This window comes from Garra rufa, chromosome 3, assembly GCF_049309525.1.
Source record: "Garra rufa chromosome 3, GarRuf1.0, whole genome shotgun sequence".
Taxonomy (NCBI): Eukaryota; Metazoa; Chordata; class Actinopteri; order Cypriniformes; family Cyprinidae; genus Garra; species Garra rufa.
This window is the reverse complement of record NC_133363.1, coordinates 13,773,765-13,799,971: the sequence shown is the minus strand read 5'-3', so window position 1 is coordinate 13,799,971 and position 26,207 is coordinate 13,773,765. Positions and strand designations below refer to the sequence as shown.

The following is a 26,207-nucleotide window of genomic DNA, read 5'->3' as shown; positions in this document are numbered from 1 at the left end:
AGGATTTGAATTTTAGTTCGAGTGTGAGAAGCAAGTTTTGCATACTGGAATGAAGACATCTGAAGTTGGGATTTTCTGCAGTGTATGCTTTTAGAGTTTATGAAAACATTTCAACAAAGGCATCAGTAAACTATTAGAGGAACTGTATTACAATTCCAATTGGCTCTAAACATTTATTTTCAAAATTATTCAACCCCCAAAAGTGAAATTTGGTCCAGAATCATTTATTCACAAATAAACACTGCCTGTAAGGTCTTAGAAGCTTGTCACCTGTACTACAGTCTTGGCCCATTCCTCACCTGAAAAAGCATCCAGATCACTGATAATCTTTAGATTTCACATTTCCACTGCTTTCTTCAAATTCAACCAAATATTTTAAGAATTAAATATGGTGACTGAACAGCCCATTTAAGTACATTCTATGAATGTATACTTTGGGATGGCTGTCCTGCAAGAAAAGTCCACTGATCAGCAGGTTTAGTCTTTGCACCACAAGGCATCACAATTCTTGTCAAAATGGATACTTCAAAAAAGAAATGTTGACTAGGGGTTGAATTATTATGACATAGCTTAAAAGTTATTTAAAAATATCCATTAACTCAAAAACATTACATTATGTATTGGCATTATCACTTTTAATATGCCAGTAAACTGTATACAATTTTGGATCTTTATAGAAAAGCTTGTAAAGTACTGCAGTCCCTGGGAGGTTAAATATTTTGATTGCAGCTTTATATGCAAAGAAAGCTGTGAAAATTAATCTGAATTGATTATCCTTTTGATTTTACATTTAAAAAAAAAAAATCACAAAATTCCAACCTTTCATTGAAGCAAAACAATTAAAGGATAACTATTGCCAGAATGCAACCTGGGCTGTGTTTTTTTTTTTTTTTTTTTTTTTTTTTTTTTATGTAAACGAGACAAACTTATATTTAAAAGCATAATTACAACAGCCCAGGTTGCATTTTGGCAATAGTTATCCTTTAAAAGTGGTGGGGAAGTCATTCAATGTATTAGAGCAGTTAAAATTAGGTGGCAATACTTGTGGCCATCATGTATTGGAGTAAAAAATTTATTTCATATTCAGATTCACCCCGACCCCCATTTTCAAGTTTTAAGGAATGTACTGAACTACTCGCTTACACTTTGCCCCCCTCTAGTGCCCTCAGCTGAGTAGTGCAATTTATAAACTGCTAGTGTCATTGTAATGATGCCTTGACCACCAGCTTGGTCAACACTGTAAACATGAAAATGCAATGCTATATTTTAATGCACAGAAAAGCAGAGTTTCCTTTGAAACATTTTTCATTTAATCAAATGTGAAATACAATTAAACATTACTTTTTGAAGAACAACTGAACTAGTATTTTCTTGTAAAATGTCTTCTTCTCCTTCTTCTTCTTCATTGTAATTAAGATTGTTCTTGTAAACTGTGGGGGTGGAAGCGACACATCAGTTTTGCACTTGGGGCCCACTGAATCTTCCAAGGAACAACAAATAGGCAGGATAGTAACCTTGCATTGAAAAAAAGTTGTTTTGGTTTGGAAAAACATGAGGATGAGATGTGTATTTAAATATTTATATTTTTAACAAGCTTAAAAAATCACTTTAAACCCTAAAAATAAAAACATGTAGGCTACCAATAGAAAAAAAAAAATAGAAACACTTGATGCACATGTGTGTACACTAAGGGCACGCTAGATGGCGATGTCGAATACAGGTGTAGATTTCCTTTTTAATTAAACGTCTAGAAATTCTTAAGAACATTGTTTGTAAAACCATTTCATTTTTCTTTGAAAGAAAGGTATATTGGCAAGCTAATAAGTCATATACTCCACTTCTGTCGAACTGAGATGTTGCAAAAGTCATGATGACTCCCAGTATGTGGGATATTAGAGAGCACATGTCAGCACTGACTAAGGAAAGAGAGCTGATTGAGAAATACAAGTTTTCAACATAGTAAGTTACCAATCATAAATGAGCGACAGCGTGGGATCACTATCATACATGAGCGCCACCAAAGTCCCTTTGTATTTCTACAGTCTTTGGCGCCACCGTTCAAGTTGTGTCTGTTTAAAATTATAAAGAATTTACATAACAAAATATATTAAATGAATGGATGGATGGATGGACACATGGATAAACTAAACGAAAATGTGTATTTGTTTTCAGTTTTATTTGTTTTGAACTGAATAAAAATGTTTTCTATACATGTTAGCATTATGTTAGCATTTAAATTAAAATGTTAAAAAATAGGGCTTATTTTGAACAAAACATAAATAAATAAATAAATATTCACAAAATTCTAAATGCTCTTGTTTTCCTATGACAACCCACTCGAAGTGGAGTGTATAGTACAGTACTTTGTGCTTGACATTAATAAAAGGGAATGTTGCATTTGTTGATATATATATATATATATATATATTATATCCTCAAAGCATCAGAAAGAATAAATGCAAATTGAACATATTATGGACTCTTTAAATTTAACCAAACCGAATTATTAAACTTTAATTAAGATTTTAGACATCTGATGTTGGGATAGAACAATAAAATGAAGTTAAATAAACAACAGAAAATATATAAACATAAAATATACATATAAATAATATAAATATAAACAAACCCCAAAACATAATAAGTGATAAGTTGACTTAACTGAAAATAAAAATTGAGGAAACCCATTGCCTTAAAATTATTATGTAAATAATCATTTAAAAAATAAGTTAAGTGAATTGTCAACTTAATAATTTTAAGGTAACGGGTTTCCCTTATATTTTTTAAGTTAAGTTAACTTTTAGCCTGATAAAAGGAACAAGTCACCTACGCCTCCTGATTTAATTGTTATTTGCTAATATTTTATTATTAACAAGATTTGTTTGTTGAATCCAAATATATTTCCTCCTACATGTAGCTATGTTTAAAAGTTTTATCTAAAAGCTATTACTTGTCTTTTTCTCAATGTGATGTCTAATAGAGGGTGTGCGTGAAAGGAAAAATAATATAAAAAAAGATACTCACTGGGTAAACATTCGCCGTATGTTTCAACAAAACAAAGTTCTGCTGTTTTAATCGCACGTATGCACCTGTTTGCTGCGGTATGTCGGCACAAACATGGTTCCGCCCTCTTACACTTGTCCTTTCATTCTGATTGGTTGAGCAAGATGTCTATGATAATTTCCGTCTAGCCTGCACCTGACTCTCTCTTCTCTACTCGAGAATGTGGCGCAAAGACAACCTCCAAGCATCAGCTATTTATTCAACACACCATCTCCCACTTAAAACTCTTGCTCGTGCAGACCTACCAGCGCTAGTCAGATAGCAAAAGTAATTTCCTTCACTAGACCCAAGATACGATGCCAAGGTCTTTCTTGGTGAAGAAACACCTCACTAACAAGAAGCCTGACTATGGTGTGTTGGATTCAAAAAAACACGGTAAGTTATTTTCAGACTCAGACTAAATATTAGCTACGTTTTTTTTTTTCAAGTTTGTCTAGCTTGCTAATGTTAGTGAAAGCTGTTTGTTCCGTAGTCTAATAGAACTTCAGATGTCTAATTGTTTTATAGTTTGATTATAATTATTTTGTTTTTTTATCATATTGGATTTTTTCGACATTTGCATCGTAGTAATATTAAGAACATATTCTGATATTTTAAATGTAAATACATTTAGTAATAATAATTGCTGGTTACATTGTTATATATATATATTGTGAATGTAAATGACTTGAGGGAAATCATAAATTAAAACATTCTGACTTTACAAATACATATCTGAAAATCGTACCGTTTTACAAAATTGTTGACATGGCTTTTCCTGATTGAGCCTAGCCTTTCGATTAATAGGAGGTCATGCAAACGACATTCATAATTATTATACATGAATTTTAAACAAAAAAAAGTTTCAGATATACAGTATTAGAATACTGTATTTCTACAAATTGAAATACAGATTTCTATTTGAATATATTTTAATCACTCCAGTCACATGATTCTTCAGAAATCATTCTAATATTCTGATTTGCTGCTTAAAAACATTTAATATTATTTTAATTATTATGGCGAAAATAGCTGAGTAGATTTTTTTTTCAGATTTCTTTGATGAATAGAAAGTTCAGAAGAACAGCATTTATCCGAAATAGAAATCTTTTGTAGCATTATAAATGTCTTTATCATCATTTTGATCAATTTAAAGCATCTTTGCTAAATAAAAGTATTAATTTCCATCATTTCGTCACCAAAAATAAATAAATAAATAAAAATATACTGACTCCAAGCTTCAAGATCAAAGAATCCTGAAGAAAATGTACATAACTGATTTAAATATTGATAACAATAATACAAAATGTTTCTTGATCAGCAAAACAGTAACTGTTTGAAATGAAACTTCTTCGTGATAGGCCTCTATAATCAGCTACAGATGTTCTAAACAGTCATGATGAGTAGGTAATGAGAAACATATAAAGACTGAGAATAGATATCAGAAACGCGCCTGGAGTTTAGCAGGTGCACAATCTCTCACAAAAGAGGGACTCTTTTGTGTTAGCCCTTACTTTGGGGTTTGAAGAGTAAGAGCTGAAGAGCTGAAGAGGGATATAGTGTTCCTTAAGGATGCTTTTACCCTGCAGTGCCTTAAAATCTATGGTTTTGTTCTCCACTGTTGGCCCACTCATAACATCTTTACCAAAAAGTATATCTTAGAGGAAAATCGAAAATAGGAACCAGTGGATTAGACCTAAGTAGTTATGAGAGATAGTTTTTGTGTGGTTTTATGACAAAAGACATTATTGTCTTAGGCAACCCATTGTCAGATAATTGCCTCAACTTAATATAACTTGCATTTTGTTTTACAAAGTCTTCAGCATTTTTTAATACTATAGTCTTCCTTTCTTTTCCACTGAAGATCTTCTCTCTCTGCTAATGTTTATTGGTCAGTAGATTTTTCCCATAGGTATAAATCTATTACCAATTTGTAAACTTTCTCCTTTGCATGTAGTAATCTATTATGGTCTGATTGCCCCCAAAAGTAAACATTGTTGCAAAAAGTAAACATGAGAACATACACTACCAGTCATTTTTTAAGCAGTAAGATTTGTAATGTTTTTTAAAGTCTCTTCTGCTAGTTCTGATAATTGTTTTGTATTCATAACTGTTTTCGAATCATTCCTCCAGTCACATTATCCTTCAGAAATCATTCTAATATTCTGATTTGCTGAATATCATTGATTAATATAATTATGATGTTGAAAACAGCTGAGTAGATTTTTTTTTCAGAGTTATTTGATGAACAGATGGTTCAGAAGAACCGCATTTATATGAAATAGAAATCTTTTGTAGCATTATAAATGTCTTCATCACTTTTGATCAATTTAAAACATCCTTGCTAAATAAAGTATTAATTTCCATAATTTCTTTCCCAAAAATAAATAAATAAAACAAAAATATACTGACTCCAAGCTTTTGAATATAGTTTATAAAACAAAAGCTTTTTATTTGAGATAAATGCTGATATTTGGATCTTTCAATTCATCAAAGAATCCTGAAAAAAAAATTACTTAACTGTTTTAAATATTGATAACAATAATAATAAATGTTTCTTGAACAGTAAATCAGCATATTAGAATGATTTCTGAAGGATTATGTGACACTGAAGACTGGAGTAATGATGTTGAAAATTTAGTTTTGATCACAGGAATAAAATTACATTTTAAAGTATATTCAAATAAAAAGCAATATTTTAGTTATATTTCCCAATATTACTGCTTTTGTTGTATTTTGTATCAAATATATGCAGGTTTGGTGAGCAGAAGAGAATTAAAAACATTAAAAAAAACTTTTGACTGGCAGTGTAGTTCCTCATAGGTTGATTCTGCAGACAAACCCAACACTGTATACAATATAATTATGTTCTCATCTTAAACATACATGTATTAAGTTGATTGTAAGTGTATTATTTTTGTGTTTTCTTTTTAGTATCCCATTAACTCAGTCAATAGCATGAATTTGGGCAGGACTGTTAAATCTTTATTATTATTATTATTATTATTATTATTATTATTTTCTATAGTTAAAAATTAAACTCCTTTCAAGTCTTTAGGAAGCATAATGTTACAGTTTAATTACAGTATATTAAAGTAATAAATTAAAATAAATAACAAATACCAATTTGCAATATGAATCAGTATGTAACTGGAAGCAGATGAGACCAGAAGCCTCGCACAAGTAACAAATGGCTGTACATGCTCATATATTAAAAATAATGGATAACAGGAGCAAAATTAGAAAACAATCATGTTTGTAAATACTTTAAAGGCACTACATGCTTATCATTTCAGAATTTCAATTAAATCCAAGGTTACCCAGCTGATTCTTAACAATCAGCAAAGTAATCTTTGAGAAATATTATCAATAGTTTATTTAGCTGTTTATTTAAATGTTGATATCCACAAATTCACTTTATGTTATAAGAATGTCACCCGGTTTGACCTGATCATGTGTATTACATTTCTCCACAGACGTGATTCATATTGAATCTTCAAGCTCCAAACTCAAAATACTGCATCCCCATGAGACTCTGTTTCCTGCACCATGTCTTGGGAACCCAGCATTGAGCTCCCATCTGCAGATGAACCCCATCAGTTCAGGGATCTATGTGCCTCCACAGCACCCAAGCCTGCCCATGGACGGCGCAATACTGGGTATCACTTATCCCTTACCTGTACCGTCCAGTCCCCTTCGAGACATGCCGCCTGCGCTGCCAATAATGGAGTGTACAAAACCACAGTCATTTCAACTTTCGCAGAGAGACCTACAAGACAGTGTCCCTGTGTCGCCTATAGGACTGAGCACCACTGGCAACGGTCAGGAGCGCAGAGATGAATGCTTTGACTGCCAGAAAGCTTTCTTAACCTTATCTAGTCTGGCCAACCAGAGGCAAATTCACTGTCAGTGGCAATGCCAGAAGCACTTTAGCTGCAAGTATTGTGACAAGGAGTATGTGAGTCTAGGGGCACTGAAGATGCACATTAGGACACACACGCTGCCATGTGTGTGTAAACTCTGTGGAAAAGCCTTTTCCAGGCCCTGGCTACTTCAGGGACACATTCGCACACACACAGGTACGTTCGGAGTCTATTTACATTTGTAGGGACAATTTTGTATGTACTGTATTAGGAACATAGGCTTATTGGAAAGACGTGCCTCTATATACATTTCTGCAAAACTGAAAAAACGTACCAATATGTACAAATCACTGCAGTTTCTGGTTGAAGTGAACAGTAGAGCCAGTAAAACTCCTTTTCACACAAATATGATTTACAGGTACAGAGTTTTGATTAATAAAGCCTTATTTTCACACAATTACTTGCAGAGTATTGAGTTTCAAAAGGACTTCAAAACAATTTTAACACCCTTGAAAACTGATAGTTTTGAAAGTTGTCATCACATGTACAGATTCATGTGCATGAGTTTTCTAATTTAGTAAGTTTACAGCATTGCACTTGAGTGATGAGGTGCTCTGGTATGAACCCTGTGAAGCTACTGTTCAACAAAACCACTCAAAACTGCATAAGGAAGTTAAAATAGCATGGCTGCATCAACAAATGCATTTTTAGAACACTTTTGCATTTGTTAACACTATCGGGTAGGTTTAGGGTTGGGTTTACTGTCGGAGATATTTCCAACCTTTAGCAACACTTCTCAGATATTTGAATTCTGAACAGCCACAATACGTACCTCAATGAGCGTAATAAAAACACAGCAGTGCCTGTACCAATGTAAAAAAAAACGTGCCATGGTCACATATTGAACATTTGCCACTCTTTGGACATTTTACTTTTAAACTGCTGCAAAACGTACAGCATGGTACGTATTTACTGTGTTGCAAAAATGTATATAGAGGCACGTATTTACATGAGCCTAGATTGGTATTGGGAAGCTGTCATTATTTATTCACCCTCATATTTTGTACTTCTATGAAGCACAAAAAGAGAAGTTAGGCAGAATGTCAGTGCTACTTTCCATTCTAAGAAAAAAATGATTAAAAAAACAACATAAAATGAATATGACGAGTCTATACAACCTATTACAAGTCTTATGGAGTTGATGGCTTTGTGCAATGAACAGATCAAAACTCAGATAGATAGTCAACCCAAAAATGAAGATTGTCATCATTTACCCTCATGTCATTGCAAATCTGTATGCATTTCTACAGTGAGAAAAAAAATTTGATCCCCTGCTGATTTTGTACGTTTGCCCACTGACAAAGAAATGATAAGTCTATCATTTTAATGGTAGGTTTATTTGAACAGTGAAAGACAGAATAACAAAAAGAAAATCCAGCAAAATGCATTTTTGAAAAGTTATAAATTGATTTGCATTTTAATAAGTGAAATAAGCATTTGATCCCCTATCAATCAACAAGATTTCTGGCTTTTATACAGATCACGAGCTGGGATTAGGAGCACTCTCTTAAAGGGAATGCTCATATTCTCAGCTTGATACCTGTATAAAAGACACCTGTCCACAGAAGCAATTAATCAATCAGATTCCAAATTCTCCACCATGGCCAAGACCAAAAAGCTGTCCAAGGATGTCAGGGACAAGATTGTAGACCTCACTGTATCTTCTGCTGAACACAAAATTTGATATTTTGAATAGCCAAACTGTTTCAGTTCCTATTAACTTTCTTTCTTTCTTTTTTTTTTTTTTACGATGAAAGTCAATAGTTGTTGCCAACCTTCTTCAAAATATCTTAATTTGTGTTCCGCAGAATTTTTATATTTTTAGGTGGGCTGTCTATTTAATTCACTGACAGTTTTTCCTTCTGAAATCTGAAATCTCATTTCTACTTGTGTTGAATTATAAAAGGTGCCTTTTAACATGTAAAGCTTTTAAATATCATTGATTTTCACATCACGCCATGGCAAATTTCAATATGTGACCCTAAATGAGAGAAACAGTTTAGGGGAATGTTATAAAGTTCAGTCTTTTCCTCATGCAAAGAAGACTTGCAATATAGTGCACAAGTTGTATGGACCATGATACTTTAAAGGAGAAGTTCATTTCCAAAACAAACATTTGCAGATAATTTACTCACCCCCTTGTCTTCAAAGATGTTCATGTCTTTCTTTCTTCAGTTGTAAGGAAATAGTTTTTTGAGGAATTAGGAATATTCTCCATATAGTAGAGACTTGCCTGTGATTTTGAACTTCCAAAATGCAGTTTAAATGCAAAGGGCTCTAAACGATCCCAGCCAAGGAACAAGGGCCTTATCTAGCAAAACGATTGGTTGTTTTCTAAATAAATGTACAATTTATATACTTTTTAACCTCAAATGCTCGTCTTGTCTATGTCATGATCGGGGCTGTGGGTCTCCCCTCAGCCTCCTGAGGTCGCTATTCACACTGCACTTCTGATAGCATTCACCTGTCCTTGTCGTTAACACTGATTCACTCACATCTGTTCACTATTATCCGGTCTTTAAATACTCTCACCTTTCTCTCCTGCATTCATGTCTGCATTGTCTTGTGTTCTTGATGTTATTTTATGTTCCTGATCTAGCTCTTGACCTCGTTCTTGTTTTGTTCAGTTTATGTTTAAGTTTTTGTTCAGTTACGCCGTGTTGGCTTTTTGTTTGTTTAGTTTTGTTATTATCATTAAAAAATCATTACTTACCTGCACTTGGACCCAGACCTCCTTTTGGAACGTGACAGAATGCAGACATCCATGATGGGTCCAGCAGGGAGAATTTTTTTTTGAGGGGGCAGCAACCACCTGCTCGGTTCCGGACACTGAGGGGATGTCCTTTGAGGCGGCGTCGGCAGCTCGGTTCGAGTTCATCTACGCCTGCCTGGCGGCGATGGACACCCGCAGTGCCGAGACGGCGCGGAAGCGCCCCTGCTTTGCAGAGGAGGTGGCGACAACCGCCATCTCTGTTCCTGGCGCTGGGACGGCGGCGCGCTCTGTTCCTGGCGCTGAGGCGGCGGCGCGTCCTATCCCTGACACGGAGGCGGCTGAGCGCTCTGTTCCTGACACGGAGGCGTCTGCGCGCTCTGTTCCTGACACGGAGGCGTCTGCGCGCTCTGTTCCTGACACGGAGGCGGCTGCGCGCCCTGTCCCTGACGCTGAGGCGGCTGCACGTCCTGTCCCTGACGCTGAGGCGGCTGCGCGTCCTGTTCTTGACGTTGAGACGGCTGCGCGTCTTGTTCCTGGCGCAGAGGCGGCTGCGCGCCCTGTCCCTGGTGCTGAGGCGGCCGCGCGTTCTGTTCCTGACGCTGAGGCGGCCGCGCGTCCTGTTCCTGACGCTGAGGCGGCCGCGCGTCCTGTTCCTGGCGCTGAGGCGGCCGCGCGTCCTGTTCCTGGCGCTGAGGCGGCCGCGCGTCCTGTTCCTGGCGCTGAGGCGGCCGCGCGTCCTGTTCCTGACGCTGAGGCGGCCGCGCGTCCTGTTCCTGGCGCTGAGGCGGCCGCGCGTCCTGTTCCTGGCGCTGAGGCGGCCGCGCGTCCTGTTCCTGACGCTGAGGCGGCCGCGCGTCCTGTACCTGACGCTGAGGCGGCCGCGCGTCCTGTTCCTGACACGGAGGCGGCTGCGCGCCCTGTCCCTGACGCTGAGGCGGCTGCGCGTCCTTTCCCTGCCGCTGAGGCGGCTGCGCGTCCTGTTCTTGACGTTGAGACGGCTGCGCGTCTTGTTCCTGGCGCAGAGGCGGCCGCGCGTCCTGTTCCTGACGCTGAGGCGCCTGCGCGTCCTGTTCCTGGCACTGAGGCGGCTGCGCGTTCTGTTCCTGACGCTGAGGCGGCTGCGCGTCCTGTTCCTGACGCTGAGGCGGCCGCGCGTCCTGTTCCTGGCGCTGAGGCGGCAGCGCGCTCTGTTCCTGGCGCTGAGGCGGCCGCGCGCTCTGTTCCTGGCGCTGAGGCGGCCGCGCGCTCTGTTCCTGGCGCTGAGGCGGCCGCGCGTCCTGTTCCTGACGCTGAGGCGGCCGCGCGTCCTGTTCCTGACGCTGAGGCGGCCGCGCGTCCTGTTCCTGGCGCTGAGGCGGCCGCGCGTCCTGTTCCTGACGCTGAGGCGGCCGCGCGTCCTGTTCCTGACGCTGAGGCGGCAGCGCGCTCTGTTCCTGGCGCTGAGGCGGCTGCGCGTCCTGTTCCTGACGCTGAGGCGGCCGCGCGTCCTGTTCCTGGCGCTGAGGCGGCCGCGCGTCCTGTTCCTGGCGCTGGGAGCCGTTCCGTAGGGAGGGGGTAATGTCATGATCGGGGCTGTGGGTCTCCCCTCAGCCTCCTGAGGTCGCTATTCACACTGCACTTCTGATAGCATTCACCTGTCCTTGTCGTTAACACTGATTCACTCACATCTGTTCACTATTATCCGGTCTTTAAATACTCTCACCTTTCTCTCCTGCATTCATGTCTGCATTGTCTTGTGTTCTTGATGTTATTTTATGTTCCTGATCTAGCTCTTGACCTCGTTCTTGTTTTGTTCAGTTTATGTTTAAGTTTTTGTTCAGTTACGCCGTGTTGGCTTTTTGTTTGTTTAGTTTTGTTATTATCATTAAAAAATCATTACTTACCTGCACTTGGACCCAGACCTCCTTTTGGAACGTGACAGAATGCAGACATCCATGATGGGTCCAGCAGGGAGAATTTTTTTTTGAGGGGGCAGCAACCACCTGCTCGGTTCCGGACACTGAGGGGATGTCCTTTGAGGCGGCGTCGGCAGCTCGGTTCGAGTTCATCTACGCCTGCCTGGCGGCGATGGACACCCGCAGTGCCGAGACGGCGCGGAAGCGCCCCTGCTTTGCAGAGGAGGTGGCGACAACCGCCATCTCTGTTCCTGGCGCTGGGACGGCGGCACGCTCTGTTCCTGGCGCTGAGGCGGCGGCGCGTCCTATCCCTGACACGGAGGCGGCTGAGCGCTCTGTTCCTGACACGGAGGCGTCTGCGCGCTCTGTTCCTGACACGGAGGCGTCTGCGCGCTCTGTTCCTGACACGGAGGCGGCTGCGCGCCCTGTCCCTGACGCTGAGGCGGCTGCACGTCCTGTCCCTGACGCTGAGGCGGCTGCGCGTCCTGTTCTTGACGTTGAGACGGCTGCGCGTCTTGTTCCTGGCGCAGAGGCGGCTGCACGTCCTGTTCCTGACGCTGAGGCGCCTGCGCGTCCTGTTCCTGGCGCTGAGGCGGCTGCGCGTTCTGTTCCTGACGCTGAGGCGGCTGCGCGTCCTGTTCCTGACACGGAGGCGTCTGCGCGCTCTGTTCCTGGCGCTGAGGCGGCCGCGCGTCCTGTTCCTGGCGCTGAGGCGGCCGCGCGTCCTGTTCCTGGCGCTGAGGCGGCCGCGCGCTCTGTTCCTAGCGCGGAGACGGCTGCGATTTCTGTTGCTGGCGCGGCGGGGACTGCGCTGCACGGGCCTGGCCCGCCATTCCTCCCCCTGAGTTGCCTTCCTCCGTACCTCCTCCCTCCAGACTTTGGGAACGTCTGGGAGCCGTTCCGTAGGGAGGGGGTAATGTCATGATCGGGGCTGTGGGTCTCCCCTCAGCCTCCTGAGGTCGCTATTCACACTGCACTTCTGATAGCATTCACCTGTCCTTGTCGTTAACACTGATTCACTCACATCTGTTCACTATTATCCGGTCTTTAAATACTCTCACCTTTCTCTCCTGCATTCATGTCTGCATTGTCTTGTGTTCTTGATGTTATTTTATGTTCCTGATCTAGCTCTTGACCTCGTTCTTGTTTTGTTCAGTTTATGTTTAAGTTTATGTTCAGTTACGCCGTGTTGGCTTTTTGTTTGTTTAGTTTTGTTATTATCATTAAAAAATCATTACTTACCTGCACTTGGACCCAGACCTCCTTTTGGAACGTGACAGTCTAGCTCTGCGTGTACTCTATGCACTCCGGTTCAAGACAGTTAGGGTATGTCGAAGTTCCCATCTCATAATCATCCTACATCGCTGCAGTACCAATCCAGTGATTACAAAGTGAACATGCAAAGAAGGTCAAACGCCCTTTACAGAGACAAAAACAGCAATGTATTTGGATTTTAGGATGTAGGATTTTGAAGTTGGAAAAAAATTAGATGGGAGTTTTTCGACATACCCTAACAATCTTGAACTGGAGTGCATAGTATAAAGAAAATAACTGTATTAGAAAATAACAGATCATTTCGCTAGATAAGACTTTGAAGCTGTATTTAAACTGCATTTTGGATGTTCAAACTCACGGGCACCATAGAGGTCCACTATATAGAGAACATTCCCGAAAGGTTTTCCTCAAAAAACATTTCTTTACGACTGAAGAAAGAAAGACATGAACATCTTTGATTACAAGGAATAAGTAATTTATCTGTAAATTTTTGTTCTAGAAGTGACCTTTTTTTCTGTCCTTTTTGAAGCATAGTAGTTTAAATCATCATCCACTTTCCTTGTATGGAAAATAGAAGCAAGGACATTCTGTTTAAGATCACATTTGTGTTTCCTGGAAGAAAGAATACAATGCAGGGCTGGAATGACATGAGGGTAACACTGGAAAAGAACTATTTTCACTCTAAATTTCTACAAAATTTCACAAATAATTACAAAGAAATGTAATACATTAATACATTGAGTTAAGTTATGATTAATTAAGTTATACGTTATACATTACTGTAGTAGAAAGATGAAATGTACTCCAGTAATGTTTTATTTACAACTGCAAAAAATCATTTAAACAGTGTAAATTCCAGCCTGGGTGAACTACTGCTCAAAGAAGTTGAAAGAAGTGTTGAAAAGTGAAAATTATACATTTGTATCATGTATCTTGAAAGTTGTAAAAAGATAATAGGACCTAACTTAAATCATTTAATCATTTTATAGGTGAAAAGCCGTTCTCCTGCCCCCACTGCAGCCGTGCATTCGCTGACCGCTCAAACCTCCGGGCACATTTACAAACCCACTCTGAGATCAAGAAATACCAGTGCCGAAGCTGCTTTAAAACCTTCTCCAGAATATCACTCCTGACAAAGCATGAAGAAGCCAGGTGCTGCCCCATGTCCTAAAATGTACTAGAGTGTGGATAGTCAGGGTAAGTTATTGTGCCAAAGTTGTGAAATCAAAGTGCCTCACACAACTCAAGAGTCTTTTTGAGTATATTGACTGATATACTGTATACTAAAAAAGGAACAAACTATAAACCACAATATGCTGTACATTGTGTGTGACCTTACAAAGTGTTCTAGCTGTTATGGTAGTTATGATGGTTTTTCAGGTTATGGTTTTTTGTAATGGAGAAATTTCAAAGTGAACAATAAAATAATATTTTTCTAATAATATGTGTCCTGTTTAGTATTATATCAACAGATGAAATGAGTTTGAAACAACTGCTGTGTGCTTCTAAGCCCGCCCGTTATACATCAGACAGATTGTTGAACTTTTGACTTCACATACCATTAAATCCAATCCTACATCCCAGCTCGCACAGTATTAATTAATATGTCTATATTCAGGGCAGCTGTGGAGAGGAAAATTCTTTGAGGCTAAATAAAACCTACATTTGTAATTGCGCATGGAAAAAATCCTTGTATATATATCTGTTTATTGGCAGGTGGATGGACGCCAGCTGCATGCCATAATGGCATTGTGCCAGTTCATGGGGAACTCCATCTGTAGGGGTCTTAGTCTCTGTTTTCTCCCATCTGAGAGACGTTTTTCACAGAAAGATTATACGTGTTTAATCACTGATGAATTTTTTTTTTTTTTTTTTGTTATTTAAGTGGTACAGACAGGGCAATAGGACCTTAAAAATTATAACAGCTTGTTTAAACCATACAGAAGGCAGAATATTTTTCATATTCAAAAATATTCACAAATTATTTTGTCAGTTGAATCCGTTGCTAGTTATTACAAGAAACAAGTTGAATTATGATGGCTCAACCTATATGAACATCTTGACTGGTCTGCAGAAAGCAAAGTCCTAATCCCAGCTGAACACCTCTGGTGTGACTTTAAATGCAGACCTTGAGCCAAAAACTCATCAAAAAACACCAGTGACTCTGGAACACTGTTGTAAATATAGTTAGAGTCATTTTAGACACTTGCAAAACTGTTGCATCAGTTGTGTTGAAGCACATAATACCCTATTATATGCTTAAACATTAAGATTTGTACTCATGGAAATTATTAAAGTAGTCATACCTGTTTATTAGAAAGGGGTGTCCCAATACTTTTGGCAATATATTGTACATGCAGGTCCTTTAAAGTGCTTGAATTTATTTTGTTTTGTGCATTCCATATTATTCCATCCAGTCCGCTAATGTATTATTTTGCCAACACTTTGTGGCCTATGCATAGCTTGCTTGATTTACATTAGGTACGCACATTTACAAAAATAGAATATCAGACCTCTGCCATATGGCCAAAAATAAATGTAAAAAAGCTTTTTTGCATAGTTGTGTTTAACACATGAAAACTGTAACAATGTATCTTAAAAGGCAACAATTGAAATGTGTCCCCACATTAAGTCCTTGAGTTTGAGGGTATTGGACCTGGAAAGTCCTTGAAAGATCCTTGAATTTGAAGTTAACCAAGGTGAGGGAGCCCTATATAATATATTTGTTGTCCTTGTTTGTTGTGGTCTAATTGGGTCAGTAGTTGTTAACAGTTCTTAATATTTTTTAATGCTTTCTAAAACAGTTTTGAAAATTCTTTTTTCACAACTTTTTTTCGGAGGACCTTATGAACCAAGCATGGTGAAGATGACCTTTTTTTTTGAACAAAAGTACTGAAAAAAGGGTGTGTTTGCTAAACAAGATGAACTTTTCTCTTTATCAGAAATAAAACTAAACAGTTGGAAGTAGTAACATTAAATTTAGAGCTGGTAATGATGCTAAAGAGTGCTAAAGAAGTACTATTATGCTCCTTTTTACAATATGTAATATAAGTCCCATGGTGTCCCCAGAGCTCAAAATACCTCATAGATCATTTATTATATCATTTTTTTAATTTTGAGTGGATGTACACAGCTGAAGCACACGCACACAAAGCAACTGAAACATGGCATGTGAGTTCTCTTTCATGTCTTAATGCACTTAAACTGACAAATGCACACAAGTTTATGTTAAAAACACTCAAGTTTCAAAAACAGTTAGTTATGTCTGTGAAGGTAAACAGCTGGGAAAGAAATTACATGTTTATATTAGATCTGTGTGGCAGCAGCGTAATATATAGTAAATAAATAAATCCACTGCTGTCTTGTTAAGTTACCTGGGTACTTTAACTCGTATAGCTTAATATAACATAAATGATGTCTCTTACTGAAATATGTAGTAGAAAACGATTTACATTATTCAAATCCACTTTGTTATATACATATTTTAGACAATAGTGGGGCAACATTATTTTAATTATGCAAAACGGTTGCACTCTGTGAGCTACTGGCACTGGGCTATGCTATTTCTTTGTCTGGAAAATTGATGGTACAGCATTTGGTTTAAGCCTACACTTACATCTATCCACCTGTAAGCTCTTTCAGTAGCTGTGGTCATCGTATCGGTATTTAATTTTTTGAGTTGTGTATTCTGAGTTGTGTAGCAATAGAAATAGTGTAACTCAGTGCCAGTAGCTCACCGAGTGCAACCGTTATATACATACGTAATCAAAATAATGGTGCCCCCATTGTCTAAAATATGCATATAATGTATGGATTTTTGAAATAATGTAAATCTTTAATGGGTTTTCTACTACATTTTTCAGTAAGAGACTGAAGATACTTTACGTTATATTAAACTATACAAGTCGTAATACCCAGGGTATTACGAAAGAAGCAAATCTTTCAGACTATACGGGTCCAGTTACATTATTTTTTCTTCATGTGCTCCTGGGACTGCCATTGCCTGAAAAAAACTACACATGTCAAGGCCCCATAATAATTCATCACCAACAGGTTCTTTTCCCATATTAAGAGACAGCTCTAGAGGGCAGAGGTTTGGCTCCGTCTGCAAGTCTCTGTGGTATTTTACCATAGTCATGACACAGCAGACACAGACTGGAATTTGTTCGTTTATCCTGACTGGAGCCAGCAAACCTTCACCTCCAACACTAAATTTACATTCATCTCATTCCTTAGCCACAGTCCACCAATCCCACTGTCTGCTAAAGCAAGGCTGCTGACTGAGAAAGAGCTGGATAAACTGAAGGCCTCAATGGCAGACGTGATCTTGACCCCCTGTCACTATGCTCCATGACGTTTTCGTCAGCTGACGCCGATGGTCCTAACTATAACCACTGTGACTCCACAAAAGAGGTGTCCAACTCTAAAAATATGTTGTAGCTATGGTGAGGGAGGCATAGGCCCACCCCCATACTGCTTCAGATGGGTCAAAAATAGATCTTGAGGGACTATTTCTGACCAGCTGAAGAATAGGCCAAGCAGGAGGTTTCCATTCCTACTTGCCTCTGGCAAGAAGGAGTGGAATTCAGAGAGTTTCCAATTGCTCTAATGAGTCAGCTCTTCCCATTTCCACAGCAAACACCTGTGTCTCCAAACTCTAGCAGCCAATGTACCCCTACAGACCATATCTTCCACACTCCTTGTTCTGTCAGACACAGCTTGATTCTTCTCAGTTAGAGACCTAGGGAATAAAATGTTTACTTAAACAATGCTATGAAAAAAACAGTAACATTTCTTTCCTCCTTTAATTGATTGTGAATTAAGGAGTGACACCTCAGCCCACATGATTTTTTAAAATAACTTTCCTATGATAATTCTGCTTTTATTCTATGAAACATACAATAAAACAGAAATATTATTAAAATTATTTGTTTATTTTTAAATATAATTTATTTCAGAATTTTTAGAAGCCATTACTTCAATCTTTAGTGTCACATGATCCTTCTGAAATCATTCTAATATGCTGATTTGGTGCTCGATACACAAAAAAAAAAAGAAAAAAAAAGTAAAAAAAAAAAAAAAAAAAGTTTTTTAGCATGGACACAAAAGTGAAACATATACATATACACATGAAATATGAATAAATAAGCTTTCCATTGATGTATGGTTTGTATAGGATAGGGCAATATTTGGCTGAAATACAACTATTTGAATATCTCAGTTCTGAGGGTGCAAACAAAATCTAAATATTGAGAAAATTTATTTTAAAGTTGTCCAAATGAAGTTCTTAGCAATGTTTATTACTAATCAAAATTACGTTTTGATATATTTATAGTAGGAAATTTACAAAATGTCTTTATGAAGCATGATCTTTATCCAGATTTTTCTGCATAAAAAGAAAAATCAATCATTTTCACCCATACAATGTATTTTTAGCTATTGCTATATACCCGTTCTACTCAAGATTGGTTTCGTCCACGGTCACATATACTAATTTGGTGCTCAAGAAACATTATTTATCATTTGTCATCAGTATTGAAAACTGCTTCACCTTTCTCACATCCATGATATACTCTTCAAAAGTTTGAAAAATTAAAAAAGAAAAAAAAAATGAAATTGTGTTAAATTGTCATTAAGAAGTGTCAGTAATAAATGTGAGACTATTGTTGATAATAAAAATAAATATATTGCTTTCATGTCTATTTCCATCTTGTGTCAAATCTCTCAAAATGAATGTGTGACAGTGAGACATTTGCTAAGCATGATCATATGAGCTTAGTATAGGCTGTGAATGCTTAAAAGTTTCTGAGATATCAATGAGAACCTCTGTGGTGTAAAAATAGGGGATCCTGTTTATAAAGTAAGCATGGAACTGCATTACATAGTGGCACACTATTACAATTCCAGCTGCTACTTTTAGCCACCTTTAAGACAAAGTTGGCCTATATTTAGCTTATTAAGCGGATGCTATCCAGCGCAAGGCAGATATTTTTACAGGGGATCTCGGAGCAGCCTTACAGCCACTGAGATTTACAGAATATTTTCCACACTGAGTGTTGGGAGTATATAAATATCAAGCTCCTACAACCCGTTGACACACAGTGCATGACAGTAATGTGTTGCACTTGTTACCCCAGCACCAGCACTCTGCTCTTCTGCTCTGGCAAGGAGGGGCCAAGAGTTGGTTATATCTGTCCACTTGTTGTGGAAAATAAGTTCCCCAGAACAGGTGCAGCACGGTAACATTTAGATGCCTGTTCCTGTCAGCCAGCAACCCCACCCGATTTTCCACCCTCAATCTAGGCTTGTTTTCCGCCACAGGTTGATCACTGCATTTGCGTTTCACTCTGTGCCCTTTAACCTCTGAGGTCAAGTTGTGGCACCACTCCAAAGCACTGCATCTCACTTGTGTTGCTGCTGCACATCAAGCACTTTCTCCTGACACTTCAGCTAGGCCATAAATCTCACACATACCAAAGCTTCAATGACATGTTCCTGGTCATCTAACAGAAAGCTAATATTTCTACTTATTTAGTATCAGCCATTCAACATCACTTGGATATACGCACAGTTTTTTATTTTATATAATTATGAATTAAACAAGAGTATGGATTATCTAAGCCTAATAGTTTGTGTTTAAAAATCTATGCTGTATTTAAAGAAATACGAAAATGAAATGTAAATAAAAATTCTCTTAATAATTTTTCACACTTATGATGGAAGGATCTATCCACAAAGTTCTTTCTAAGAAGACTTTCAATAGACATTTCCAATATAGAAATTGGCTATTATTCCTTTGTATAAAAAAGGTGTGCTTAATTGTACTGAATGTGCACTTGACTAAAATCTTAATAAGATTTTTTCTTTAAAAAATTACTTGGAGATAATATGTGACCCTGGACCACAAAACCAGTCTTAAGTCGCTGGGGTATATTTGTAGCAATAGCCAAAAATACATTGTATGGGTCAAAATTATTGATTTTTCTTTTATGCCAAAAATCATTAGGAAATTAAGTAAAGATCATGTTCCATGAAGATTTTTTGTAAAATTCCTACTGTAAACATATCAAAATGTAATTTTTGATTAGTAATATGCATTGTTAAGAACTTAATTTGGACAACTTTAAAAAAGTGATTTTCTCAGTATTTTGGTTTTTGCACCCTCAGATTCCAGATTTTCAAATAGATGTATCTCGGCCAAATATTGTCCTATCCTAACAAACCATTCATCAATAGAAAGCTTATTTATTGAGCTTTCATATGATGTATACATCTCAGTTTTGTAAAATTGAACCTTATGACTGGTTTTGTGGTCCAGGGTCACATATATAATATGAATAAAATAAAATGCTAAGTGTAAAGTGAGCACATGCACTTTGTAATAACATTAAATTAAAAATTTTAATTTACTTTTATTTACAAATGCATAATTACAATTATATTTAAATGCTAGACATACATGTTTAATTTCTTAAGAGTATATTTTAATTGACCATCACATATAAAGATGTACTTAAAGATGTGCTTAAATCCCTCAGAAACTAATTTAATTTAAATTTTAACAATAATACATTTTTATTCAGTTGTAAATGCCATACAATTAAGTTTCTGAAAACATTACATTCAGTTTGCAGTGTATATATTATTTCCATACTAAGTACTCTTTTTAAAAGTATGCTAAAGTTTACAGTTTACAACATTACATAAAATAACAAACAAATGAATAATGAATTTACAGCTGAAGTCAAAAGTTTATTTACACCTTGCAGGATCTGCAAAATGTCATAGGGATCATACAAAATTCACTGCATTTTTTATTTAGTACTGACCTGAATAAGATATTTCACATGAAAGATATTTACATATAGTCCACAAAAGAAAGTAATAGTTAAATGTATAAAAATGATAAACATATAGAAATGTTCAAAGGTTTACATACACTTGATTGTTAAAACTGTGTTGTTCAACCCAGTCTCATAAAAATACGTACCTCTGGGTACTTTTTTGCAGCACCGTTTTTACATACCTTACTGTTTCGCGACAATTTCAAAAAGAAATGTCCACTGAGTGCCTATATCTCTGTACTGCGTGAGCTACTGAACAAACCTACTGTATATGAAAAAGTGCACCCAGCACATTTTTGCCATGAGACCAGAAAGCAGTTGCTCATTAGTTCCTTATGACATAAACTGCCTGCTGTTCCTCAGAAAAATCCTTCAGGTCCCACAAATTCTGTGTTTTTTCAGCATTTTTGTGTGTTTGAGCCCTTTCCAACAATAACTGTCCATCTTTTCAAACTGAAGACAACCAAGGGACTCATATGCAATGATTACAGAAGGTTTTAAGGCTCACTGATGCTCCAGAAGGAAAAACAATGCACTAAGAGCCAGGGGTGTAAATTTTTCTTATTTTGCCTAAATTTCATCTTTTTTTTTTCATTTAGTACTGCTACAAAAAGCTACAAAAGATATTTACATGTTTCCCAGAAGACAAAATAAGTTAAATTTATGCTGATCTTAATAAATTAATAATTATCTTAATAATTAACATTTTGCAGATTCTGCAAGGTGTGTGTAAAAATTTGATTTCAACTGTATTTAGCTTTAAAATAATGTTATCATTGCTGTTTGTAACATAGCATTTAATGTTTTTAAAACCCCAAATGGCCATTTAAGACATAAATAGGTCATCTTGGACATAAAGGAGATGTTTGAGCACAAAGACTCAAATGCACTTTTAGTAGAAAACTCCAATGAACAACCATATTGTGCCAATATGACCTGCCCTTGTTGGGGCACACAGGGTCAAAGCAGGTCACTCTCACACTTTACAACAAAAAGGTTGATGGAGACACTTAAGGGTTACAAGGAAGCCAGATGATCTGTCGTTAATGAGCTACCGAACATTGCAACACCTGCTCCTAAACCCTACAGCCATATGCATACACAAATTCTAACTGTTTCAACAACAGCAATAAAAATCTGCCCTATAAACAATGTGCAGATACACAAAGTCGTAGGCGCAAATGACTCTTCTAACAAGAATGCTACTAAAGATGTCAGCGATAATGATTTATAAAAACGTAGAACCGCTTTCCACCTGCAGTTGTCAGAGTGCCGAGGTCTGGCAGGCTTTTGGCAGGTGCTGATCTTAACTGCAGGCAGGTTGAGTGAGCCAGCATGCTTCCTAAGCGCCTACCATCACCCTGGATTCCCAGTGTTGTTGCAGACGCTCCTGCTGCCTTCCAAACTCTAGCACCTCTAAAGCAAGGCATTGCCCTGGCAACCAGCAATTGAATACAGGATTCTTGGGTCTACAGTGGGCTGGGGTTCCCCCATTCTCCAAGAAAAAGAAGCCCCCCCACCCCCAACACGAGAGGAGATCTATTCAGATCTGGTAATTAAGCCGCTCTCTTGTGAATGAACTCCTAGCCATGTGTTTCTCATTTGTCCCCTGTCTCTGCATGTTCAGACAAATGGGTTAGCGAATATAGTGTCATTGACGGTGACCTGACAATCCAGTTTGAATCTACCTGCAGGTTAAATTACAGCAGTGTTTACAAGGCTTACGTCAAAAGAATGAGTGCATCTGTGATTTTCTTAAGGGGAAAATGGCTACGGTGGAGTTTAGCTGTAAAAGTTTACAGTTGTAACACTGTGAAATTTACTCATGCAGGTTTGAAATGTTAACATCTGTGTGCACAATCACATTAGCATCATATGCGATACATTGTCCTCATTCCTACATGTTCAAATAAGACCTTTTTGGGGTAATGTTTTTTTCCATTTTCTTACTCTTTTGTTGTGAACAGATTATTATTCCTGTCTGATCATGACAACAAACATTTACTATCCTGATTTCTCTTCTATATTGTTTTGTATTGTTTTTGTTGTTGTTGCTTTTAGACATGCTAGAAAATCAAACACCCACTGTGGTTACTGTTTATAGCTGAATTTTAATAGTTATAATATGTGATCCCATGTTGACTGCACTTGTGGTGCATCCAAAAGTTTGGGATCAGTAAGATTTGTAATGTTTATTAATTTAAAGAAATTTATCATGCTCATCAAAGCTTTGTTTATTTGATCAAAAATACAAAAAAAAAGTAATATTGTAAAATACTATATAAAATAATGTGTTTTAATGTGCATTTAAATATACTTTAAAATCTAATTTATTTCTGTGTTCAAAGTTGAATTTGTCAGCATCATTACTCCAGGATCAGTGTCACATGATCCTTCAGAAATCATTGTAATATTCTAATTTATTGTCAGTGCTGGAAACAGTTGTGCTATTTTTTTTAGAACCTGTGATACTTTTTTTCAGGATTCTTTGATGAATAAAAGGTTCAAAAGAATAGCATTTATTTAAAATAGAAATGTTTTCTAACAATGTACACTACCGTTCAAAAGTTTGGAATCAGTAAATTTTCGTTCTTTTTTTTTTTAAGAAGTTAATACTTTTATTAATTAAATTGATAAAAGGCAATAGCAAAGACTCAGGATTTTGCTGTTCTTTTAAACTTTTTATTCATCAAAAAATCCTGAAAAAAATATCACAGGTTCCAAAAAAAATTATTAAGCAGCACAACTGCAGCCTTGATGAGCATAAAATACTTCTTTAAAAAGCATTACAAGTTTTACTGATGCATGTGCATATAAAGCTAAGTGAAAAGAAAAGAAAAGAAAAGAAAAGAAAAGAAAAGAAAAGAAAAGAAAAGAAAAGAAAAGAAAAGAAAAGAAAAGAAAAGAAAAGAAAAGAAAAGAAAAGAAAAGAAAAATTGCCTCACAGGGAGGTTTTGCTTGTTTGCTACTTTGACAAAAACTACTTCACCGTATTTAGAGAGCCATGGCGCCATCTGCCTGAAGCAGTGCGTAACGCAAGATCGTGCTTATTGCAAGAAGTACTTTCAAAAGACGTGTTCAGAAAGTATCTTTTAAGTACATTTACCTGGACATTTGCTTAATAAATATATCTGCAAATATAGTTTGCTTTTTATAAAATTAGTCCATTAAAAGTACAAAATTATTACAATTACACATGACTTAGCCTACACATGAATGACACGACCCTTACCCTACCTCAGCTAAAACAAAATAACAAGTATATACTAAAATACTGCCTGTGTGACAGTGTAGTAGTAAATTTGACATAAGTGTTTAAGTAGGAAAAATCACACCAGGTTTCGAAAACATGAGAGAAAGTAGTAATCCATCAAACAAACAAACAATTAAATAAATAGTTGATTCAAGATTTCTTCTATATGGTGACAGTTGCTCCGTTGCTTACTGTATCTGTATTATTTCAAATCTGATTAACCTGTGTAGCAATATAAATAATGCTCTACAGATCTATTGAATACTCTCAGTCAACTAGTGCTGAACAGGTTTTTAAGTAAACTGTGGTATGTTGATACATTCCACCTCAGACTTAGGTAATCTTGTGTTCACTTGCACACATTGTGACTCCCTGACACAACAAAATGTTACTCTAGCAAGTATTGTGAGTTATAAGGATATGTGTATACATGAAGAGGGCACTGGTAGAAAACTGGAGGCAGTTGAAAAAGAAATGGGAAGATCTAAAGTGAAAAGGCTCAATGTGTAACTTTCAGTGCAAAAAAAGATGAAGAGAGGTCAAATAATGATCAGATAAAAAACATGGTTTATTACAATTAACTAAAGAAGGTAATCCAAATAACAAGAAACACTATGAAACAGTGTGTAGAGAATAAACAATACTGGACCAAGAACAACAGGAACAGAAGGGCAGGGCCGGAGTGGGACTCCTTTTCATTCCTGGAGTTTCAAGCCTTAGACCGGCCCACTTTAGTTCACGACTGACTATATTAAAATGAAGTCATTTCTAATTCAGTGCAAATACAGTAGCCTAAGTGTTGCTTCACAGTGAAGATTTATTTGAACAGTTAACACAATGTAATGTTTAACAGTATCAGAATCTATTTTCTGTTAGAATTAGTGCTCATAAATATCCAAACCTTGAATTGAAAAAATATCAAATAAATACAAATATATATTAAGCTATATGTATAAAATAAAGATTAAAATAAAATGTATTCAACTTTCTAATGACACTATCATGACTTTTTCAAGGAAACAGCTGCTTTATAAGTTCAAATATTTTTCATAAATATGAGAACATTAAATGGTAAATCTCCAACACTATTCTTCTAAACATCACAATGTCCTTTTCTGCAATATCTGAATATATATTCTGTGCAAAATTGTTCACAGATATCCAGTCCTTAAACACAAATAAAGAATAGAACAAGTATTGTACTGTCCTACCTGCCCATTCTAGTGTGTTGGGCTCATGACTGGTGCTTGGTAATGTTACGGGGCCTGGCTCTTCACTGTTAGCAGCAAACTGGACTAGAGGCTGCTGCTGCTGAAGAGCAACAGTACAAGAAAAAGTTTGATACATAAACATGAACAGTGTTTTGCAGACATCGTTGTTTTGCACTGCTCCTAACTAGCTTGACGTTACCCAGGGGCGGACTGGGACAAAATTTCAGGCTGGGAAATCTCACACTTATCCAGGCCATCCCATACACCCACACCACAATTTGAAACCCTGGACAACAATATTTTTTCATCATCACATATTAAAAGTTGAAATCAACTGGGTAAAATAATTAAATGCTATCTCTTGAACTTCCAATTTGCTTTTTAATCTCTTTTAATCTCTCTGTCTCTCACGTGTGTTTACTTTTTAAACTAATTTTCTTGTACCTGTCACTTTTTTCATAAACACATCTCCACCTTGTTGCAAAACAACCACCTCACTGTAACTTGTTTGCACATAGTATAGGCCTACAATTATTTTTGAAAAATTTAACCGCTTAACTGTCGCCCCCCATTTTTTAAAATAGGCATGAAAGTGCACTATCCAAACTTGTTGTAATTCATGAACACTTCGTAATACAGACCTAAGGTTGGTCTCTTTTTAAAGAAGACAATCAGCAGATTATTGCAGAAGTGGAACTTAAAAACAAAACAAAATAAAGTATCAACAAAATTGAAGTTTAAATTTACTGTAAATACAATTTTTATTAGATTTTAAACTATATATTTTACATAACAGGTTCTATCCTAAATTTAATATTGAATTGAAGCCTAAATAAGTTATGTTCCAAATTTAAAGTTGATCTGAAAAAAAATTGAGGTTCCTGTTAAAGTTGTTAAAGTTTGTTTAGGGCGTTATACCACAAACAGCCACCGGGTGCCAACCAAACGCTATATTTATTTTTTATGTATTTTTCTGTCACAAATGTCTACATTTTTCTGACATGTTTCATTCTATTACAAAATAACCACCAAATGTCAAATACTGAGACTC

The 26,207-nt window shown here is 37.2% G+C and overlaps 1 protein-coding gene across 1 annotated transcript; it reads left to right on the top strand.

Annotated features, from left to right (window-relative positions):
• The first annotated feature begins 3,257 nt into the window (after window positions 1-3,257).
• Window positions 3,258-14,252, top strand: snai3 (snail family zinc finger 3). Its single transcript, XM_073835727.1, has 3 exons — window positions 3,258-3,438; window positions 6,519-7,121; window positions 13,838-14,252. Exons 1-3 carry the CDS (start codon window positions 3,360-3,362, stop codon window positions 14,017-14,019), a joined length of 864 nt encoding a protein of 287 aa, XP_073691828.1. The 5' UTR covers window positions 3,258-3,359; the 3' UTR covers window positions 14,020-14,252.
• The last annotated feature ends 11,955 nt before the right edge of the window (window positions 14,253-26,207 follow it).

What these genes read in the sequence shown, in the direction of transcription:
- snai3 (XM_073835727.1), top strand. Translation starts at nt 3,360, where the DNA reads ATGCCAAGGTCTTTCTTGGTGAAGAAACACCTCACTAACAAGAAGCCT. An exon ending in GTTGGATTCAAAAAAACACG is followed by an intron (nt 3,439 to 6,518) that starts GTAAGTTATTTT and finishes ATTTCTCCACAG; the next exon opens with ACGTGATTCATATTGAATCT. An exon ending in ACACATTCGCACACACACAG is followed by an intron (nt 7,122 to 13,837) that starts GTACGTTCGGAG and finishes ATCATTTTATAG; the next exon opens with GTGAAAAGCCGTTCTCCTGC.